The sequence below is a fragment of the Orycteropus afer genome, unplaced genomic scaffold, assembly GCF_000298275.1.
Source record: "Orycteropus afer afer isolate SDZICR_OR568_19922 unplaced genomic scaffold, OryAfe1.0 scaffold00074, whole genome shotgun sequence".
NCBI lineage: Eukaryota > Metazoa > Chordata > Mammalia > Tubulidentata > Orycteropodidae > Orycteropus > Orycteropus afer.
In genome coordinates this window covers 9,011,901-9,036,095 of record NW_006921661.1, presented here as the reverse complement: position 1 = coordinate 9,036,095, position 24,195 = coordinate 9,011,901, and the positions used below count along the sequence as shown (strand labels likewise).

Genomic DNA, 24,195 nt, shown 5'->3' with positions numbered 1-24,195 from the left:
ATGCTCTGCCAACCTTGGGACTTACAATAGACTTGAATCAATGGCCTGCTGTGTGGTTTGGTAACATCGAGACTGTACCATTTTATTTGTCGACTTTGGGCTTGTTAGCCTCAGCTGCCAGTAGCTACCTGAGTGAAGAGATGCCTCTGCTTCAGTGGGCCAGGAGCAAGATGCAGAGCAGAAGCCCAAGGTCGAGGGGCTGTCACACAGCCCCTAGAGACTGGCACTTTTAACTTGGACTTCTAGCCTCCCAAACTGTAAGAGAATAAACTTCTGTTTGTTAAGGTCATCCCATTTGTGATATATTCTTGTCAGAGTGGCGCCAGGTAACCAGAACACCATCATAATTTTAATTCTCCCCAGAACCAAAGAAGGAAAGAACAAGAAATAATTTAAATAGTGTAGCTGTCCTCTCAGACCACACATTACCCACCCAATGTGGTGGGTGTGTTCTCAGAAAGAGAAGGCAAATAAACCTGAAATCATGAGTGCATAGCGGCAAAACCTATAGAAAAACTGTGGCAATTATTTTTAGGGTTTCCCTACTACTGATAAGAACTAAAGCACTGTTCAGGCAACCAAACAAAAGGGTAAAGATAATGTTGTCTGTATACTCAGGAAATAAGCTGAAAATTAATTGGGAAGCATTAAAGAGCAAGAACTGAGAAAGATCATGTAAAAGGCAAACACGATGACAAGTAACAAGGAGTCAGCAAATGAGTTCATCACAAATGTGCTCAATTGCCCCAACAGAGAGACATTGGAACATTTAAACTTATAAATATGATTACTCTATGAAATTTTATAACACACATTATTAAATACCTTATACAGTTTACATGCATTACTATATAGGATGACATAAACAAAATTATGTATAATCTACTTGATAAACATTTAAAGAAATTTCTCAAGAGTAAATATTGACTACTCTATAAGATGACATGGTACTATATTGCGTATATCCATATACATGTATACACATATACACATAACCTATATGCACATATATAAGGAGCCCTGGTGGCACAGTAGTTAAGTGCTCGGCTGCTAACCAACAAGTTGGCAATTCAAACCCACCAGCCACTCCATGGGAGAAAGATGTCAAAGTCTCTTCAGTAAAGAGCTATAGCCTTGGATATCCTATGGGGCAGCAGTTCTACTCTCTCCTACAGGGTCACTATGTGTCAAAACTGCCTTGACAGCAACAGCCTTTATACATATATAAAGGAACCTGGTGGCCTAATGATTAAGTACTTGGCTACAAATGGGAAGATTTGCAGTTCAAATCCACTCCACAGCTCCACAGGAGAAAGACCTGGTGATCTGCTACCATAAATATTACAGCCTAGAAAACTCTATGGGACAGTTTTACTCTGTCACATGGGGTTGTTGTGAGTTGAAATCAACTTCACCACAAATAACAACACCACACATACATATATAACATACAAGTAGTCCCCAGTGTATGATGGGGTTCCATTCCCATTACTCCATTGTAGATCAGTTCTGGTATAAGTCAAATATCTCATTTTCTTTCAGTTTTCATTATAACTGCCTTTTATTATCAGTAGCTTTATAAATTTAATCTTTGTCTTTGAGTTAGAAAATTAAATATAAACTTACAGATATATTTTAATATATACATACATACAAAATTCACACATCCATAAAATAATGGACAACACTGGCATTTTGTCAGTTGCAGTAATGATTCCACTTGTGGAAGGTTCTAGATCATCTGGAGTAGTCCTGGGAATGGGGATGGTGCTTCTACTCAGCTATATAGTGAGTGTTTTCTTTATGGTCCTTTTATGTACTGCCACAGTGTATGAATTACATACTACTAAGGACAAGATGTACCAAAAAAAAAAAAAAACCGTGATTGTAAGTGTGATTTGTCCTAATGTAATTCAGAGACTACCTGTGTGTATATGTGTGTGTGTGTGTGTGTGTGTCTATATACATGCCTACATAAAGATATGTACATATATCTAAATGCCTATGTATATATGTGTATATATATAATATATGCATGCATTTGATTAACAACAGATACACGTTAAATCAATTAATTAGTATGTACAAAGTAACAAAGGCACTAAAAGAGTGACACAACTATATTGGAAAGAGCAGGTTGGTAAGCAATGACCTACGTTCTGGTTACCTAGTGCTGCTCTGACAAGAATATATACCACAAATGGCATGGCCTTACAAACAGGAGTTCATTCTCTTATAGTTTGGGAGGCTAGAAGTCCGAGTCCCAAGTGCCAGGCTCCAGGGGCTGTGTGAAAGCTCCTCAATCTTGGGTTTCAGCTCTGCCTCTTGCTCCCGGCTCACCGGAGCTAAAGGCATCTCTTCACTCAAGCAGCTACTGGCTGCTGAGACTGACAAGCCCAAGGTCGACAAATAAAATAGTACACTCCTGATGTTACCAAACCACATGGCAGGCCATTAATTCAAGTCTATTGTAAGTCCCAAGGTTGGCAGAGCATGGCAGGCTGCTGAACAACAACACGGTTACATGCAGGGTCCAAGCATACCATAAGCTAGAGCATATACCCCAAGGCTTCTCCTTATATACAGGAAGCAGACCACATCCCAAAAGCAGCAACTCAGCTGCTTGTGGTAGATCCCACCATGGAGCTGACTGACAGTCTCATCACGGGGAATAACTACCACCAGCTGCCCAGCCACTCAACCAGGCCCAGCCAAGTTGACATACAAATTTAACTACCACAACATAGTAGGCTAATTTCTCATTTGTTGTAAGAAGTAATCAAGCAATAATTTCTACAGTTGATAAATTAAGAATCAATTATAAGCACATTATTTAAAGATATGGAAATCATCACCGGGAGAATTAAAATAGGCATCTCTTTTAATTTTTTCACTGAGGAAAGAGATTAGGATTGGGCAGAGGACTGCTACTTTTCATATAATTTAAGGTACTATTATATTTATATTTTAAACTATATTTTATCATTAACATCTTATTTGATAATTTTAATATTTTTATCATCAACACGTCCTGTTGTTGTTGCGACCCCTCCTTGGGTTTCCAAGGCAGTATTACTACGGAAGTAGATTGCCCAACCTTCCTTCCAAGGAGTGGCTGGTGGGTTTAAACCATCAGCCTTCTGGTCAGCAGTCTGGCACTACACTACCTGAGTTCCTAAACATGTCCTATTTATTTGATAATCACGTTACAGAAAGATATAGGAAAATTTTCACTTTTATTAAATTTCTAAAAGCACATCAAAGACTAAATCCCAATTACATAAATATATACATATTATATATGTCAACATATGGAAACATATCTATAAAGGGCCTAATAAACTGTCTTTATTTCATAGGGTTATTGAATAGATTAAACCAGAAACACATGTAAAATTCTTACAAAGTGCCTGAAACATATAAGAATTCTATAAATGTTTGCTATTATTAGTTATCATTAATATTTATTATATATGATAGAAAAGAAGGTTCAACACAAATATTAAAACTGAGGCTATTCATTACATAAAGCACCTGATATATAATAGGCACAATATAGTTATTCACTAAATTAATAAATCAATGAGTTCTATTTAGCTTTCAAAGAATAGGTAATTCCCTTGTAAGACTATCAAATAAAATAAAATCAGAAAACTATCTAACCATAATGAAACTAGAATAAAACTAAATCCAAAACCTGACAAAGCACAAAAACAGAAAAATCATACTCCAACCTCTTATTTTATAAGAATAACAACAGCAGCACCAATAGTGGTTACCAAGTAAAACACTTACTGGGTGTTCAATTTATTTTCCTCCTTATGCTTTCGGATATTTTAAAATTTTGCTACAAATACTACTTTTATAATTTTTTGAAAAAAAAAATTTTAGAACACTATTACAAAGAAACAAAGTAATTGCTTACATGGACCAAAATTTCCAAATTATACTAAATTATCTTTGAACAAGGAAGAGTAGTTAGTAATTCTTACACATCCACAAAATGATATATCAACATAATTTTTCCCGGTACATTAGCCTCTAATTAAAATAAAAGAAGGAAATGCTTAAATGTCCCTAGGAATAGCTCCATACCATTGAAAGCATCCCACCCTCTATCAACAGAACCCTAATGAAAAATAAATACCTGGTTGAGCAAAAATAAAAATTAACCTTTCATAAAACAGCAGAGAATGAGACAAAGAAAGGAAAATGGATAAATACACTTGTATATACACTACAAAAATGATAAATATTGATTTCATAATGTTCCTTGTATTAACGAACAGTTGCTCCTCACCTGAAGATTCAAATGCAAAAAAAGGGGAATTGGACAAAGAGATAACCAGAAAGGAGAAGAAAAGGAGGATGTGAAGATATGAAGAAAGCTTCTCTCTAACAACCACATCTGCCCTTAAGTCAAAGAAAAGAACTGTAGCCAAGGTAAGGACCTCCATTTCCAAGCTTACCTGTGCATACTCTCTTTCAATAGCAGCCTTCTTCTGACTGAATGTCCTAAAAACATACACAAAAAATACTCATTACCAAAAGTATAGTAACAAGAATTTCATGTACATTTATCAACACATCTTTAAATACTACCTGGTAAGCTATGTGAAGTAAGGGGCAATATTTTATTCATCTTTGTGCACCTAGGAATACAGTAAAGAACCTGGACCCTGGAATCAGACTATCTATGTTCAGGCCCAGCTCCACCTTGCATGACTTCTGTGTTTCAGTTCTTCTCTGGTGAAATTAGGACAGTAATAGGATCTACCTCACAAGAATACTGAAAGTTTAGTTCATTAAAATATATAAAGTGCTGAAAATAATACCTGTTGCTAGTTGCTGCTGAGTCAGTTTCAACTCATGGCTACCCTATGGATGAAAGAATGAAATGCTGCCTGGTCTTGTACTGTCTTTATGATCGTTGGTAAGTTTAACTCCATTGTTAATCTGGAGTAGCTTCCAATAAGAGGGGCTCTCTTTCAGCACTCTTATCAGGCAATATTGTGTTGTGATCCATAGAGTTTTCATTTGTTTATTTTCAGAAGCAGATCACCAGGCCTTTCTTCCTAGTCTTTTTAGTACTGGTGGTAAATACTCAGGCAAAAGATATTAATAAAAATTAACTAGTTTATACTTTAACCATTAAAAAATTCTGAAGACAAACATATTTTGGGGAGGCAGTATTTTTAATATTTTATAAAAGATAAAGTAAATACTTAAGTTTTTGTTTTATGACTCCTTTAAGTTTAGATAAACTTCATCTTAAAATAAGGATATTTAAGTGGAGCTTGCAAGGGAAAAAAAAGAATTTTTCACTCTGAATATGCATGTCAGCTAATTTAAATATTCTCAGTGGCATTTATAGCTGTTATAAAACAGATACATGTCTATCAAACAATACGGTTCCAAATAAAACAAATAAGGATGACAACTATTCAAAATTAACCGATACTGGTAATTTATAGTGATATTAAGAAATCTATTAATTATAATTCACCATAGTGACACAGAGTGAAAAAATTCTGAAAATCTCTCTATATAAAATGAAAAGGCATTTGTTAAAACTCCTTTATAAAATATTAATGAATGCTATAATTAAAAAGACAAACAATAACATGTTTTGGCAAGAATGTAGAGAAATTACAACTCTTATACATTACTGGTGAGAATATAAAATGTTATAGCTGCTTTGCAAAATAATTCCTCAAAAGGTAAAAGTTAGTGTATGACAAACAGTTCCACTCCTAGGTATATGCCCCCAAAAATTTAAAACATATGTCCACATAAAAACTTGTAAATGAGTGTTCATAGCAGCACTATTCATAATAGTCAAACAGTAGAAAACAAATAGATGTCCGTCAACTGATGAATAGATAAGCAAACTACAGTATATACACACAATGGAATGTTACTCAGCTATGAAAATAAAGTACTGATACATGCTACAATATGGTTGAATCCTGAAAAGTATATAAGTGAAAGAAGTCAGACACAAATGACCACGTATTATATGACTCTATTTGTCTGAAATATCTAGAACAGGGAAATCCACAGAGACAAAGTAGGTGAGTGTTTACCAGCAGATGGGAGATTGAGATATATTTGCTATTATTCCAACAGCATTTTTCTTATAATTAAATAAACCACTTGCCAATGAGTTGATTCCAACTCAAGGTATTCCCACGTATATCAAAGCAAAACTGTGCTTCATAGGGTTTTCAATGGCTGATTTTCAGAAGCAGATTGACAAGACTTTCTTCTAAGGCATCTTTTGGTAAACTCCAACCTCCAACTTCAGTTAGCAGCCAAGAGCATTAACCATTTGCACCACCCAGGGAGTCCTGAGCCATGTATCTTCAAGGCAACTCCGACTCATGGCAACCTGTTGTGTGCCAGAATAGAACTGTACTCCGTAGGGTTTTCAATGGCTGCTTTTTAGAAGTCAAATACTAGGCTTTGCTGCTGAGGCACCTCTGGGCAAACTGGGGTCTCCAATCTTTCAGTTAGCAGCCAAGCTCTTTAACTCTTTGCACCACCCAGAGACTCAATAAAGTTTTAGACTTTCCATTAAGTTTGGATTAAACACCTCAGTAAATTAGCTCCTAAGTCAAGTAGAACCAAGGTCACAATCTATATCCATATGAACCAATTAGTTTTCTTTACCTTGATCATAGATTACATCAGTAATATGAACATTTTGTATATGAGTTTTAAAAACCAAGGAAGGCAACTGGTGGAATTCCCAAGATTATGAATCTCGGTCACTCCCCTAGAATGGTACTCACTCCTGCGGCCCCATTTTCAGTTATACAATAGACCTACTAAGTGAACAATAAAACCAAGGAGGTAAGCACTCCTTAAAACAATCAACCGTAAGAGATCAAAAGGGTTGCATTTGCCCAGGGATAAAACTCAGACGGCAGAAATGGATAGGAAGGAAGAACAAAGGGAAATGGTAACCACAGGGAAGAAGTCAGAAGAGTGCTTTTACATTGCGGGGATTGCAATCAATGTCACAAAACAAAATGTGTAAGAACTGTTGAATGGAAAACCAGTTTGCTCTTTTATCCAAATTACAAGAAAATAAGAACAGTAGGGAGATAGAGGCAGGAAGGACTAAGAAGAGTTACTTAAACGTACACTTAAGATTTTTATCTTTCATTATATGTAAATATTACATCAAAAAAGTCTAAACAAATACTGTACTGTAGTTACTGACATTCATACTGATGTCATAAACATTAGATGAATTATGGATGAATATAGATGTGTGATAAAGTAAGTATGATAAAAGACACATGATAGACTCTAGGTGGTGTTCATTATAAAATTCTTTCAACTTGGCTGTATATTTGAAATTTTTTACTATAAAGTACTGGGGAAATGATGATATAATTGCCCCTGAAATGGTTTTAAACATTACTCCAGATGAATTTAGGAGGTATATTTGATTCATCCCTGATAACATTATTGAAACACTGACTCAACCAATGCTGGAGACCACTCTACCACTGAGTTTCCTATTACAAAAAATAATGCCTTCATTATCATATGAGCTAATTTGAGGAGCAACTACCCATCATATGCATCGTTAACTATCCTAAATAACAAAACTACTAACAGCAAAGAACATATAGATAGGGCACAAGTAGAGATGGTCTTGGAATTACTGAATTTAAAGAAACTCCAGAAACAAAGATCATTAAACCATGTTGTTGTTGTTAGGTACTGTCAAGTCAGTCTGACTAATACCAACCTTAAGCACAACAGAATGAAACACTCCCCAGTCCTGCATCATCGTCAAAATCACTGCCATGTTTAAACCCACTGTTAACAGCCACTGTGTTAGTCCACCTTGTTGAGGATCTTCCTCTTTTTTGCTGACCCTCTACCTTACCAAGCATGCTGCTCCAGGAATCAGACCCTCCTGATAGCATGCCTAAAGTATGAGAGATGAAGTCTCACTGAACTCACTTCTAAGGAGCATTCTGGTTGTACTTCTTCCAAGACAGATTTGTTTGTTCTTCTAACAAATATAATAGTCCATGGAATATTCAATATTCTTCATCAACACTCTAATTCAAAGGCACTGATTCTTCTATCTCCCTTACGCATTGTCCAGATTTCTCATGCATGTGAGGCAAATGGAAATATCATGGCTTGGGTCAGGTGCACCTCAGTCTTCCAAACAACATTTTTGTTTTTAACACTTTAAAGAAATTCTTTGCAGCAGAATGCCCAATGCAATACGTCCTTAGCTTCTTGACTGCTGCTTCCATGGGCAGTGATTGTGGATCCAAGTAAAATGAAATCCTTGACAACTTCAATACTTCCTCAGTTAATCATGATGTTGCTTATTGGTCCAACTGTGAGGATTTTTGCTTTGTTTTGTAAAAAGTTTCACAAAGAGAAACTAAAATCACAGAATCAGCATTCAGACAGATGGACCTGAGAATGAGTCATAGCTACATCAGTTCCTTAATACCTTTGGCCAAGTTATTTAAGTTCTAAGAATCTCATTTCCTTGAACAGAAAATGTGGCGATAATAGTACATGTGCCTTGGTAATTTTGTGAGGTCTAAATGAGATAACATACATAGATAGCACTGTATAGGACAGGACATTATTGTTTCTGTCATTATTGTCAATTGTCGTTGAGTCAATTCTAACTTACGGCAACCCCATGTGTGCAGAGCAGAACCACTCCATAGGGTTTTCAAGGCTATGATCATTCGGAAGCAGAACACTAGGGTCTGTCTTCTGAGTTGCCTCTGAGTGAGCCTGAACCATCAACATCTCCACTAGTAGTTGAGAGCTTAACTGCTGCACCATCCAGGGCTTCCAGACAGGGCACAGTACTCACCAAGTTTTTGATTAATAGTCACTAATGTAATCACCTAATATAAAAACAAGCCCCACCTATGTGCCAAGTCCAGCTGACCAATATCAGCTCCTGGAAGTCCGTGATAAAAAGGATTTTGACTTAAGTATCCAGGCTCAATAGAAAGTGTAGTATCTGTTATGGATATTACAAGTAGAGTGGCAAGATCACCGTCACATATTTGCTACCCTGAGTTAGTTCATTCTTGTTATTTTACATATGACACTGCTTAAATATAATTAATATTAGGATATAATAAATATATATATTTTTTTTTTTTTAAAAAAGGCATGGTAATAATCGTAACACTTTAAGAAAAATGGGATGGATGTCACTGAGTTGTAGGGTAGATGTGGAAGGAAGTTGTGTTGGTGGATATGTTGGTGTGTATGTTTTTATAACAATGAAAAAAGGAGGGGAAAAAATAAGTAAGACAAGTAGAATGAACAACTGAAACTGTATGAGTCTGGCAGAGAGTAAATTATTTTGCTCTTAATAAAAAATATTAACTCACCAACAACATCCATCGAGTATCTTCTGGATTTCAGGTGTTATACTAAATATGCACATGGAATACAAAGATGAATGACATGGGCCTGTCCTCAAGGGATTCATTAGCAAAAGGTATAAACAGATGATGCCTAGACTACAAATGCTATAACCATAGGATGAAAAGAAGTGTTCCTATTTCTTATTGATTAGGTGACACAGGGCAAGTTACTTTTCCTGACTGTGCTTCAGTTTCCTATCAATAAAATGAGAATAACACCTATCTCAGAGGACTGTTATAAGGTTTACATGATTTAATATTTGTAAATCACTCAGAATAGACCTGGCATGCAATATCCTATTTTCACAACTAATGTGCCCATGTAAATAATAAGCACACACAACACGCACAGAAAAGATGAAATTATATTTAAAAAAAAAATTCTGCCATAGCATGAGTGCATATACCATGCGTATGTCATGACATTCCCAGAAGTGAATCTGAGCCTCATTTGTCCTCATTCAATAGCCTGAAAATGTTACTTTTGATTACACTTGTATAATAAATGTATAACCCACGGTCAGAAAGTCATGGATTGAGTTTGGTAATACCCCCAAAAATAGAAAATAAACAACTGAAACTGTGCCTTTGCTCTGGGACATGCTGCAGTACCAGCTCCACGTGAAGCTGAGCAGAAGCAAAGTATGAATGTGAGCATGTACTGCCCTCCTTCCACGGAGTCCATAAGCCAGCCAGTCAAACCTATCTCATTGGAACTAGGGATGCACAACCCTTATGTGACCATGGCTCTCAGGCCCAACCTGAGGTGTCCATGTGAAGTGGGAAATTCAAACGACCCAAGCACAGCAGCCAGCCAACTGAAGGGCAAGTTGGAATTATGCAACTGTGACATGCCAGCTCATCCACCTGAGTGGCCTCTCCAGTCCAGGGTACACAGACCTGAGTACCTCTTGGGCTGGACTGGCCACCTTGCCGACAGTTGTTTACAGGGTGGAAAAGTGGGGTTTTGTTTGTTTTGTTTTTTCCTCTGCACTGAAGAAAGCAGTTTGCAGAGCAGAGAAGGAATCTTGCCAGGAAAAGGGCTGCTTTTGAAACTCAAGGGTAAGCTGGTTAGGGTCTACTGCAGGGAACCAAACCCCCATGTCAACAGGGACCAAGAGGAAGACTTAACATTAAATCCACTGGACAAAAAAAAGAAACCCTAAAATTGAATTGAAGTCAGCAACATTTAAAAAAATTATTAGTATACTGCACTTATAAAAACACTGTGTGGGGCTTGCATAGAATGCAAAAACATATTACACACATTATTTACATAAAAATACAATACATACTATGAAAATTTTTGTTAAGTAAGTGAAAATACCATAGTCCATGATTTGTAACTATAAAATGTAAACCAATTTAAACATTTTGACTAAATCACTATGCAAAGCACTAACTAAAAAGTACATTACAAGCACTCTAAATGCCCGAGCAAAGTCAGAATCTCTCCCTTCTCTCAGAATCATCCAAAAACAACAAAGAGAGTAAAAAATAAATCCAAACATGATCTCCAATAAAACAAGGAAACATGAAACTAGGTGGAATGTATGCCAAAAAGAGACAAATTAAACTGGAGGAAGACAGGAAAGATGAGACATGAGGCTCCAAATCTCCCAGGAGTAAGCAAGAGGGAGGGACTACATTTCTTCAAGCGCACTTCCCAAGTAAAACATCTAAATTTCCCATTTGCAACAACAAAAACAGGGGGCATGGACTGGCAGAAGCAGCTTTCTGTTTATAGTTTGAAGAAGTAGAGGAGACAAAAGGAAATGAGGAGTCACACAAATAAGCCACACTGGCAAAAAATTGGCTGCTGGTAAAGCAAAAAGATAGAGAACAAAGTCTGTATTCTGAGTAGCCCTAAAGTAGCCAGTCTTCACTGGGAAAATAAAGATTTTAAAACATCATACACGCAATCCTGGTCATAAAGAAAATTACCGTAAATGTGAAAGACAGCTATTTATTGTTTTAAGTAAAGACAGGGAAAAACAACAAATTATTAAATCTGGAATTGACCGAAGCAGCAAAAAACAAGAGATACAAATTTTCTGAATGAACTAACAAAGTTGTAATTTCCTAGAGCAAATATGGAACAGGCATCACAAATCTAAAACCCTCTCATCCACTTTAATAACAAAAAGAGCAAAAAGCTGCTGAGAAATGAGGGAAAGATGTCCTTGAAAGTACTACACTGTAGCAACAAATATATCAATAGAAGCTCTAGTGGCGTAGCGCCTAAGGCATTGACTGCTAACCAGAAGGCTGGTGATTAAAACCCACCAGCCACTCCTCGGAAGGAAGATTAGGCAATCTACTTCTGTAGTGATTGTTGTTGTTGTTGTTATTTGCCGTCGAGTGATAGCGCCTCAGAAACCCAAGAAGGGGTCGCTATGAGTTGGATCCAACTGGACAGTAGAGAGTTTGGGTTTTTTTGGGTAGCAACACTAACTGGAAAGGAAATAGGGCTGGTTCCCTTTTACTAGATCCCTATGTGATGGTGTAGTGCCTAAGGCATTTGACTACTAACCAGAAGGCTGGCGGTTCAAACCCACCAGCCACTCCACAGAAGAAAGATGGGGCAATCTACTTCTATAGTGATACTGCCTTGGAAATCCAAGGAGGGGTCGCTATGAGTCGGTTCCCACTCCACAGCAATAAGTTTGGTTTGGGTTTTGGTATATAGTCTTCAAAACGACATCTTTGTTCTTTCAACACTTTAAAGAGGTCTTTTGCAGCAAAATATCAGAGTACAGATCAAAGCAATTAAAAGATACATAAAACTTCAAGTCAAATGGAACAACCAGAATGGAAATAAAGAGAATGTTAATGAATTAAGAAGAATGTAACCATTGTCATTGAATATCTTGTGTAGAAATTGTTGAAGGGGAACCTAAACTGATGTGTAAACCTTTACCGAAAACACAATTTTTAAAAAAATTTTGATGTGTGAGTAAATAGCTCCAGTTAGTTAGGAGAAGAATTGGGAAAAGAACGTCACTCCCAATTTTATCTCAGATTCTTTCCACTACAGATAATGACCCAAAAATTATAGCATAATGACCCAAAATGAAAAAGGACAACAAAGCAGAATAATAAAAAATGTATACCCTCTCCCTGTTTTAGTTCCTTCCTTTTCACTTTCTACATACAGTACAATCTTCACAGTACAATCATCACAGTGTCTCAGTATCCATTAGGCTCTTTATTCACTGACCCTCATTTTTCCAGGGAAAATCCCCCCACCCCAAAAAAAGATATAAAAAAAGAAGTGAAAAGGGAAGGGGTTGGAAATAAGAAGACATGAGTTTTTCTAATAACTGGCTTTGGATAAGTATCATTACCTTTTTGAGTTTTAATTTTTTTATCCATACAATGGGAATACCCCCTACCTTAACAGCTTAAAAAGTGAAATAAACAGATATAAAAGCACTTTGAAGAATGTAAACAATTCAATAAATGTTTATTATTAGCCAACAAATGTGATACACATAAAAATCTTTTTAAAATATTCACAGTATTAAGTGAAATAAGTCAATTACATAGGGACAAATAGTATGACCCCACTTTTATAAGAAGACAAGAATACACACACACACACACACATACATATATACAGAGACCAACGTTCATTGGTGGTTACCAGTAATGGGTGGGAGGAGGGGCCCACTCTCTAGATAGTAGATACTTGCTATTTTTGGTGATAGGAAAAGTAGCACAGAATGTGGGTGTAATGAGCATAGCTTGAACAAAGTAAATGATGCCATTAAGCGGTGCAGAAAAGGACGTTTGTGCTAAAGAATAGGACATATTCAATCTGGCAACAATACCAACAATGAACAAAACATGAGTATATGGTCACAAATGTAGGTTAATAGGCATATATGTGTATAGGTAGGTACAGGTGAGCACATCTGTGTACACAGACAGATCTATAAGTACACATATGTACAGATATATGTGTACACAGATACATATCTATCGAGGACACAATTACAGATACTTCATAGACATAAGCAAACACCTTGTGAGAATGATTTTCTGGGTTCGAAGGCTTAGGACTTTAGTTTCATAGGACAACTCAGTCAATCAGCATCACAAAGTTCATGTTCTACATCCCAGTGAGGGAAGAAGTGTTTGAGGTCTTAAAAGCTTACAAGCAGCCATCTAAGATTCAACTATTTGTCTCTACTTGTCAGGAGCAAAAGAGAAACAAGAAAAACAAAGTCTCAGGGAAGAAACTACTGGGTTAAGAGCTTAGGTCTCATCTACCCTGACACCAGACATACTAGGTGGCGCCTGGTTACCGCTACCAACCATTATGATCAGGGACACAATAAATAGTCCCTGATGGAATGGGATTGAAATATGGAACAGAACTCAAATTCTTAAAAAGGCCAGACCTACTGGACCAATTGAGACTATAGGATACCCTGAGACTACTGCCCTGAGATACTCTCTTTAAACCCTAATCAAAATTATTCCTCTATCAGAAGTCCAGTCTATCAGGAGAAACGTCAAAATATAGACTTTGTTGCAGCTGAGTGTATCCTGATGGACTCACAGAAAACTATACCAAAAAGAAAACAGGCACACGGTTTATCTTAATCACTGAATGGTTACAGAACCATACAGCTTCATCCTTCCTTCTCTCACCTCCCCGCGAAAAATGTATACATATAGTTTAAGATACATATACACATAAAAGGAGAACATTATTTATAAATAAACCAAACCTCCTAACCTAGCATCCAACAGGGTAAAACAAACCAAACCAAACTCAACTGCTGTCAAGTCAAATCCGACTCACAGTGACCGCCCCCCCCTTGGGTTTCCAAGGTGGTATCTTTGCGAAAGTAGATTGCCCAGTATTCCTTCCGAGGAGTGGCTGGTGGGTTTGAACTGCCAGCCTTCTGGTTAGCAGTCAAATGCCTTAGGCACTATGCCACCAGAGCTTCTAACAGGGTTGTTCTAACATTAACATATACTTGAAAAATAAGAATGATTTCACTGAGATTTTCAACCTACAAAAATCTACTCTCAATTATTTAAGGCTGATTATCCAACTGATAATTTTATATATCTTGAGTCTTCACCTGCAGGATCTCTTGGGCAACCTAGCCAGTATTTCTTGAATGTCCAAGGTCAAGAAGAAGATTTGAAATGTAGATTAAAGAACAATGATAACTCCTAAAATAGCAATTCTGTCTTTAATTACAAATGAGAATCGCCGGCCATGCTTTTAAAACCATGTATGTCCAGGCATCTCTTCTCATCTACCAACTCAGAATCTAGGCCTGTCAGGGTCTAAAAAAATAAACCAAGCTCACTGTCATCGAGTCATTTCCAATTCATAGCAACTCTTCCTTGGATTTCTGAAACGGTATCTCTACAGAAGTAGATTGCCCAACCTTCCTTCCAAGGAGTGGCTGATGGGTTTGAACCGCCAGCCTTCTGGTTAGCAGTCAAATGCCTTAGGCACTGCATCACCAGAGCTCCTAGTCAGGGCCTAGGCATCTGTAATTCTACAGACTGCACAAGTGACTCTTGCTTTCACAGTGCACTGCTGGAACCTGCATCTGAATAAGCTATGTTTAATTCTGGGATTCTAAACATTTCAAAGAAAGCAACATGATCACATTGTGACAATAATATTCAGGAATATGAAAAAGCTAAATATATGATCTTCCTTATCACACAGCCATCCTTCCCCGTGGCCCCTACTTCCTAACATCACAGAAGGTGGGAAGAATCACCTCTCAGACTGATCCAATGCAGTCTAAACAGAGCTGTGTTTTCTCCAGTTATATTTGCTGGCCAACTGACTTATTGTATTTCAATGGAAGCATTTTTAAACTTCTTCACCTTTTAGCTCCTAAAACCCAAAAATCAAACCCACTGCCATCGAGTCGCTTATGATTCATAGCTCCCCTATACAAAAGAACAGAACTGCCCAACAGGGTTTCTATAGCTGGAATCTTTACAAAAGCTCCACCTTTCTCCCAGGTAGCAGCTGGAAGGTTCTAATCATCGACATTTTGGTTAACATACAAGTGCTTTAAACACTGAATCACTTTAACTACTGTCGTCATAAGAAATTGTCCAGTGTTTTTATCTTAACATTCTTTAAGTATTATTTAGGTCAACTTAGTAAAAACTGCAGGATGATAGCTGATTATTACTATATCCTCACATTTTTCAAAAGTGCTTATATCATGACACACATGCAAAAAGGTCAACTTAGTAAAAACTGCAGGATGATAGCTGATTACTATATCCTCACATTTTTCAAAAGTGCTTATATCATGACACACATGCAAAAAAAAAAAAAGACATTTTCCCAAAACAAAGGTCAGAAGGCAGGAAGGGGCAGGAAAGAGAGGTGAATGGAAATGGGGACTCAGGGAGAAAGTAGAAAGAATGCTATTACATTGAGAGGATAGAAACTAATGCAACAAAACAAAATCTATATAAATTGCTGAATGGAAAACTTATTTGCTCTGTAAACTTTCATTCAAACCACAATGAAATGTTAAAAAAAAAAAAAGCTGGAGAAGAAATCCCCAATTTAGAATGAAATTTCAAGTTAAAAAAAAAAATGTTATTTTCCATTAAGATGTATTGGTATTGATTAAGTTGCCAAAATCATCTTGTCAGGAGATCCATAATCAAGTTCACCTTTTTTTTTTTTTTCTCCATTTTAAGTTTTTACTGTGACTTGGGAGCAAATTTACAAAGCAGATTCATTGTACTCTCAACAGTTCATATACATTTGGTTGAGGGCACCAATTACAATTCCAGCAACAAACAACTCTCCTTCCATCTCCTCCTTGTAACTACCCCTTCTCCGTGTTCTTCTTACCTATGCATTCCTGTCTGTCCAGCTTTCTCCCTATGCAAATGCTGCCCTTCTGATCTCCCACAGTTGGCTGATCTAAGGGGTACATCCCCCTGGGATAGGTGGGTGCATCACCCTGGGTAGGTTTTCTGCTAGTAGACCTTTCTACTGTTTGACTGAGAGCTAATCCACAGAAGTGAGTCCAGTTCCAGGCCCAAAGGATAACCCAGGGCCATAGTCTCAGGAGTTTCATCAGTCTCTATTTGGCCAGTAATTCTGGTAATTTTTGTGTTTTTGAATTTTGTTCCACATTTTTCCTCCCACTCCATCCAGGATCTCCAATTCTGATCCCGTTTCAAGTGGTATTGGTAGCTGGGCATCATCTAGTTCTTCCAGTCTCAGGGTAGCAATGTCTGAGGTTCCTGTGGTCCACTGAGCCTTGGACTAATAGTTTCCATATGCCTTTGATTTTCTTCACTCTTCTTTGCTCCAGACAATGGCAGACCAATAGTTGAATCTTAGATGACCACTCAAAAGCTTTTAATACCCCGGTCACTACTCACCAAATCAGAATGTAGAACAAGATTTTTAGGTACTATGTTGTGTCCATTGAGTTGATGTCCCCTGAGAACTTGGCCCCAAGCCTGAAGGCCCAGTAATCACTCCCCAAAGTGCTTGGTTGTCATTGACAAGCTACTCCAACCTTGTCCCCTGTTAGGTCTATAATGTATATGGATATTTTTGTAGCATCAAGTCACCTTTGAATACCATGACTTTAAATGTTTTTCACCTATGATAGATCATGCTTAAGACCCAGTTTAAGAGTCTAGTTTTCCTTGCCAGGAAAAGAATGGGAGACACTCATTAGTCAGATATCTTCTATTAAAGCAGCACATGCATTCCTGGGAAAAATTGCAATACACATTGTTGTTATGTGCTGTCAAGTCGGACCCAACTCATAGTGACCACTCCTTGGGTTTCTGAGGCAGTATCACTACGGAAGTAGATTGCCCCATCTTCCTTCCAAGGAGTGACTGGTGGGTTTGAACCGCCAGCCTTCTGGTTAGCAGTCAAGTGCCTTAGGCACTACACTACCAGAGCTCCCACAATACACATATCAAATATTTTAATCACATGAAATTTTTGCTATTTGTATAGGATACAAGTAAGAGTTAACACCTAATTTCCTACTACATTATTTGTCTTTAAATATCTTGGGTGTAAAATACATTTTATTTCTTATTCTTGAATTTCACTGTATATCCAAAAGATAGACCATAAATTTTTCATAGCCTTCTGGCTGGCGGAGTTACTAACATAAAATTAAACACTGAAGTCTTTTCCATTACTTTCTTCTTGTAAAAAGATACAGCTGCATAACATATAGGAGATTAAAGACTTGAGGTCAAAACACCAGTACTAATATATCAAGAGGAGATCTGGTGGCGTACTGCCTAAGGCATTTGACTGCTAACTACAAGGCTGGCGGTTCAAACCCATCAGCCACTCCTCAGAAGGAAGGTTGGACAATCTACTTCCGTAGTAATACCTCCTCAGACACCCAAGGAGGGGTTGCTGTGAGTCGGATCCGACTCCACGGCAGTTAAGTTCGTTCCTTCATTCATTCAATGTGTCAAGACTAGACCTAGATCAGAGACAAGAAACTGTACCAACCAAACAATTCATTCTCAGCACCACTGGAAATTTTTTAACAATGTTTTCCAATTTGTTACTATTCTTCTATAGCTTTTACAAACTAATGAAACTTTTTAAATTCATTTTCTTTCCAGTAAGTAAATTTGGGATCACTGTGTCTACTGAGAAGGATATTGTCCTCATGGAACACTCAAATGCAAAATGAAACATTATAATTGGCTAACAATACTTTTCTGGTTAAGAAACACTTCAGTAACTTTTTTAACTTATTGGTTCCAAAAACATAGTGGGGAACATTTTCATTAAAGGGAGTTTACTAACTAAATAATGTGATTATAGTATCATGAGATTATATACATTGCTACTACCCAATGAGCTAGTTCTATATTAAGGGAGAGTATTTTATTTTAGGTACCTTTTCAAAAAGTTAAATATAAACTTAATTACTTGGCCAGAAAAAACAAACTGTTGCATGGAAAGAATTTAGCCCTATTCAGAAACTTTGTATCCTTCAGTCACCACAAAGCTGCCTGGTCTTAACTTACAATAGAAAGAACAGACAAGATATTCTCAACTGTGGAACTATCTCAAAATATAACCTCAACCTCAGATAAAATTATCAGATGATTGAAGAGGATCCCTTAAAAACTGAGTGTTTCACACATTCCTCCAACAATCCCGGATTTGAAATAATATGAAACTCCAGACCAGGAATCTTCTTCTATTCCTGTACTAATCGGCAGGATGAAAAGATCTGCAAGGCATTGAATCCTACACTTCTTCTTTTGTATTTATTCTAAGCAGTAGTTCTTGAAATAAGATACTATACTCCATCCACAGTTTCCGGTCATGGTGGGCAATGAAAATACTCTGTCCCTAATTATTTAAAATAATCCTAAGTGAAAGATACCCGCGTCCTCTACTTTCCAGGAAATTGAGGACAACTATTAACTATGGAAAACATGGATTCCTTCCAAGATCTTATAAGGGTTAAGACAATGTCTCTCTATATAGGCTCTTTCACTGCTTGGAAATGCTAGGAAAATTTCACTTCATTTCAACTGCTACATCATATACCTTTAGAGAATTTAGACTTTGAAGTCAAGCATGCATGGAGTTTTAAATCCAATATATATGTATATTTTAAAAATCAGAAATAATGCAGTACGTTTCAAAAGAAAAAATTTTCAGTAAAAAACTACTCTTAAAAAAAAAAAAAAAACTACTCTTTTTCCGAAACACATATGCTTTGGCTCAGCAAATCCACTTTGAGGACTATTTCTTACAGATATACTCACAAAACAAACAGAAAGATATATACAAGGATGTTCCCTGAAAATTTATATATAACAAAATATATATTATAGTACATTATTTCTTAGAATATCATACCATAACAAATAACTTATTCACCAAGTATTTGGGTATCTTCTATAACTCACTGTATTAAATGCTGCAGTTATAATAGCAATGAAAAAGTAGAGCTTACAGTCTGGTGAGAAATTTTAAATGTACATCACCTAATTGGAAAGACAGGACCTTACTATTGTCTGAAAGAATATACTCAAATTAGCAAAGCGCTATTGAAGAAGAACAACAAAGTAGGAGGTCTCACACTGCTGGATCTTAAAACCAACTATAGCCACAGTAGTCAAAACTGCCTGGTATTGGTATAATGACAGACACATAGACCAACGGAATAGAATTGAGAACCTAGAAATAGATCCAAAGATCTATGGTCAGTTGACCTTTGACAAAGGGCCGAAATCCATTAAATGGGAAAGAGAATGTTTGTCTAATAAATGGTGCTGGCAAAACTAGATACCCATTTGCAGAAAAATGAAACAAGACCTGTACCTCACACCATACAGAAAAACTAACTCCACATGGATCAAAAACTTAAATGTGAAACCTAAAACTATATATAAAGTTCCTCAAAGAAAAACTAGGGGCAAATTTATGGCATAAGTAGACTATCAAGCATAACTCAAAATGTACAAACAGCGGAAGAGAAACTAGATGAATGGGACATTCTAAAAATTAAATTTTTATGTGCTTACAAAGACTTCTCCAAAAGGAGTCAAAAGAGAACACACAGATTGAGAAAAAAATATTTGGCAATGACTTATCTGACAAGGGACTTATCTCTAGAATTTACAGAAAACTCCAACACTTCAACAACAAAAAGACAAATAATCCAATTAAAAAATGGACACAAGACATGAAAAGACACTTCACCAAAGAGGATATTCAGGCAGCCAACAAACATGAAGAAATGCTAACGATCATTAGCCATCAGAGAGATGTAAATCAAAACAGCAATGAGATACCATCTTGCCCCAGAACTAGTAGCAAAGCTCAACAACACAGAAAATAAATGCTGGCAAGGATGAGGAAAAATTGGAACTCTCATACATTGCTGGTGGGATTGTAAAATGGTACAACCACTGTGGAAACAGTATGGCAATTGTTTACAAAGTTGGAATTAGAAATACCATTTGACCCAGCCATTCCATTACTAGGTTTATATCCTAAAGAAGTGAGATCCAGGACAAGAACAGACACATGCAAACCCATATCCATCGCAGCATAATTTACAATAGCAAAAAGATAGAAACAACCTAGGCATTCAACAACTGAAGAATGGATAACCAAACTATGGTACATACACACAATGGAATACTATGCAACCCTAAAGAATAACATAGATCTGCAAAACACCGCACAATGTGGACGAACTTGGAGGACATTATGTGGAGTGAAGTAAGTTGTGTTAGACTGGGTTCTCTAGAAAAACAAAAATGGTAAAGCTTATACACAAAGAGAGAGAGAAATTTATCTTAGGAAAATGGCTCACACACTTATAGAAGCTGGGAAGTCCAAAGTTCTTGGATCAAACATCAAGCTGGAGGCTCTTCCCAACTCTTGCAGCTTACAGGGGCTGAGAAGCTCAAGGTCGGCAGGTGGTATACTGACTGTTAACTCCAACGAATGATGAATCCAAGATGTCCAGGCCGAATGGTGGATTGTTCACTCACGGACAGTCGTAGGCAGCACAACAGAATCCCGATCCACAGAAGAATGTCTCTTTTCCCAGGATGTCCGTAAATATACTGGAAGCAGGCCACACCCCTAGGGAAACTCCCTTTCAACTGATTGGCTGCTCAAAACATATTCATCTGATCCCATCATGGGAATAACCACATCACAACAGCTTAAACCACTCAGAATTGTGGTCCAGCCAAGTTGACACACAGCTCCAACTATCACAGTCCACCCCTTGTCAACTTGGCAGTTCTACACGTCTTCTTAACCATATATAATCTCTAAATAAGGACAATTATAAAGTCATATTTGTGCCTAGCATGATACACTAACACACATACAACCGAAATGCATTAACTTTATTTACATTTCATAGTTCATAAAAGAAGGAAACAAAAATATTTGATGCACATATCCAATGAAGAAATATAACAATCATAGTCTTCGTTTCTGCAGCTGGTCACGTGGTCATAGCTGATATTCAGAACTACCTTCTCCAGCAAGCACCTCAGCAGGTCATGGCTCTTTGCCTGGTGGGGTGGACCCAAACCTTCTTTCCTGAAGGGTCTGAGCTGTTAGCAGTCATATCAGAATTGGGTTGCTGTAATTTTCCATTGACTTTAATCACAGGGCATGGTAGCACTACGAAACATCCTAAAGAATCTCCTGTATTCCAGACATATTCTTCTTTACCTCCATTATGTAAACCCAATCCAATTTCCTCGTGGTAACGTAGTGCCTAAGGCACTTGACTGCTAACCAGAAGGCTGGTTCAAACCCATCAGCCACTCCTCAGAAAGAAGATGGGGCAATCTACCTCCATAGTGATACTGCCTCAGAAACCCAAGGAGGGGTCGCTATGAGTCGGGCCCAACTCGATGGCACATAACAACAACAACAATCAGGATCTATCACACCAGATAGTACAGTAATGCCCTTCTTTGTCTGTTGATCCAGAGGCATGAGGATGCCAAAATGGCCAGGCGGCATTCTTAATTTCCAGTTCAATGCAATCAGTATTGTGTCTCCAGGTGGGAGTGTTCCTCCCTTTGGGACTAAGATCTCCAGACCCGCAGAGCATAGGGTACCAGTGACAGGAGGCAAAAATTTTTTGAGTGGGTCACTAGTAATAGTGAGTGGTACCACTCCTGTTTCCACCCCTTGGATCATGGACCCATGAATCCCGGCTATTGGAGAAATGGAACCATATATTGGACGCTGGTTTAGAGCATATACAGCCTCCTGGAGAATACTGACCCAATCTTTCAAGGTATTGCCACCTCACTGGCACCGCAATTGTGTTTTCAGGAGGCCATTCCATCGTTCTATCAAGCCAGCTGCTCCAGGATGATGGGGAACATGGTAAGACCAGTGAATTCCATGAGCATAAGCCCACTGCTCTGGTAGCATAATGCCTAAGGTATTTGACTGCTAACCAGAAGGCTGGCTGTTCAAACCCACCAGCCACTCATTGGAAGGAAGGCTGGGCAATCTACTTCCATAATGATACTGCCTTGGAAACCCAAGGAGGGGTCGTTATGAGTCGGGTCTGATTCAATGGCACATAACAACAACAACAACAACAAGCCCATTGCTTGATCCAAAGCAATGCTGTCCCTTGATCTGAAGCAATGCTGTGTGGGGATACCATGATGGTGGATAAGGCATTCTGTAAGTCCACGAATGGTAGTTTTGGAAGAAGCATTGCATGCAAGGAAGGCGAATCCATATCCAGAATAAGTATCTATTCCAGTAAGAACAAAACGCTGTCCTTTCCATGATGGAAGTGGTCCAATGTAATCAACCTGCCACCAGGTTGCTGTTGGCAGATTGGGCACTCAGCAGTGGCAGTAGCCAAATCAGCCTTGGTAAGCGGGAGTCCACATTGCTGAGCCCATGCATAACCTCCTTCCCTGCCACCATGGCCACTTTGTTCATGAGCCCATTGGGCAATGACAGGAGTAGCTGGGGAAAAAGGATGGCTGCTTTCCACTGAACGTGTCATCCTATCCACCTGATTATGTTAAAGTCCTCCTCTGCCGATGTCACCTTTTGGTGGACATTCACATGAGACACAAATACCTTTACTCCTTTGGCCCATTCAGAGAGATCTATCCACATACCTCTTCCACATACATCCTTATCACCAGTCTTTCTTCCAATCATGCTCCTTCCAAGTCCCAGACCATCCAGCTAAGCCATTAGCCACAGCCTACGAATCTGTATACAATTGCACATCTGGCCATTTCTTATTCCATGCAAAGTGAACAGCCATATGCACGGCTCAAAGTTCTGCCAATTGGGAGGATTTCCCTTCACCACTGTCCTTTAGGAACTCCCAGAAAGGGGCTGCAGTACCACTACTGTTCACTTTCGAGTGGTGCCTGCATATTGTGCAAAACCATCTGTAAACCAGGCACGAGTTTTCTCTTCTTCAGTCAACTGATCATAAGGAACTCCCCATGAGGCCATAGGTGCAGAGTAGACAGGGAAGGTAATGTGACTGGAGTGGAGACCACAGGCATTTGGGCCACTTTCTCATGCAACTTATTTGTGCCTTTAGGTCCTGCTTGAGCCTGATATCTGATATACCACTTCCATTTAATGATGGAGTGCTGCTGTGCATGTCCAACTTTATGAGTCTGTGGGTCAGACAACACCCAGTTCATGATGGACAGCTCAGGCCTCATGGTGACTTGGTGGCCCATGGCTAAGCATTCAGTCTCTACTAAAAGCCCAGTAACAAGCCAAAAGCTGTTTCTCAAAAGGAGAGTAGTTATCTGCAGAGGATGGCAGAGCTTTGCTCCAAAATCCCAAGGGTCTGCACTGCGATTCCCAATAGGGACCTGCCAAAGACTCCAAACAGTATCTCTACCTACTACAGATACTTCAAGCACCACTGGATCAGCCAGATCATATGGCCCAAGTGGCAGAGAAGCCTGCATGGCAGCCTGAACTTGTTGCAGGGACTTTTGTTGTTCTGGTCCCCACTCAAAACTAGCAGCTTTCCAAGTCACTTGATAAATAGGCCGCAGCAGCACACCCAAATGAGGGATATGTTGCCTCCCAAATCCAAAGAGACCCACCAGACGTTGTGCCTCCTTTTTAGTTGTGGGGGAAGCCAGATACAATAACTTATCCTTCACTTTAGTAGGAATATCTCGACATGCCCCACATCATTGGACCCTCAGAAATTTCACTGAGTTAGAAGGT

At 38.1% G+C, this 24,195-nt stretch overlaps 1 protein-coding gene across 1 annotated transcript in view; it reads right to left on the bottom strand.

Annotated features, from left to right (window-relative positions):
- The window catches only part of FCHSD2 (FCH and double SH3 domains 2), a 405,576-nt gene that overhangs the window by 339,915 nt on the left and 41,466 nt on the right, over nucleotides 1–24,195 (bottom strand). Inside the window, exon 3 of the mRNA XM_007940966.1 lies at nucleotides 4,470–4,515. Coding sequence (XP_007939157.1) covers nucleotides 4,470–4,515 — 46 coding nt within the window. The remainder of the gene's footprint in view (nucleotides 1–4,469; nucleotides 4,516–24,195) is intronic.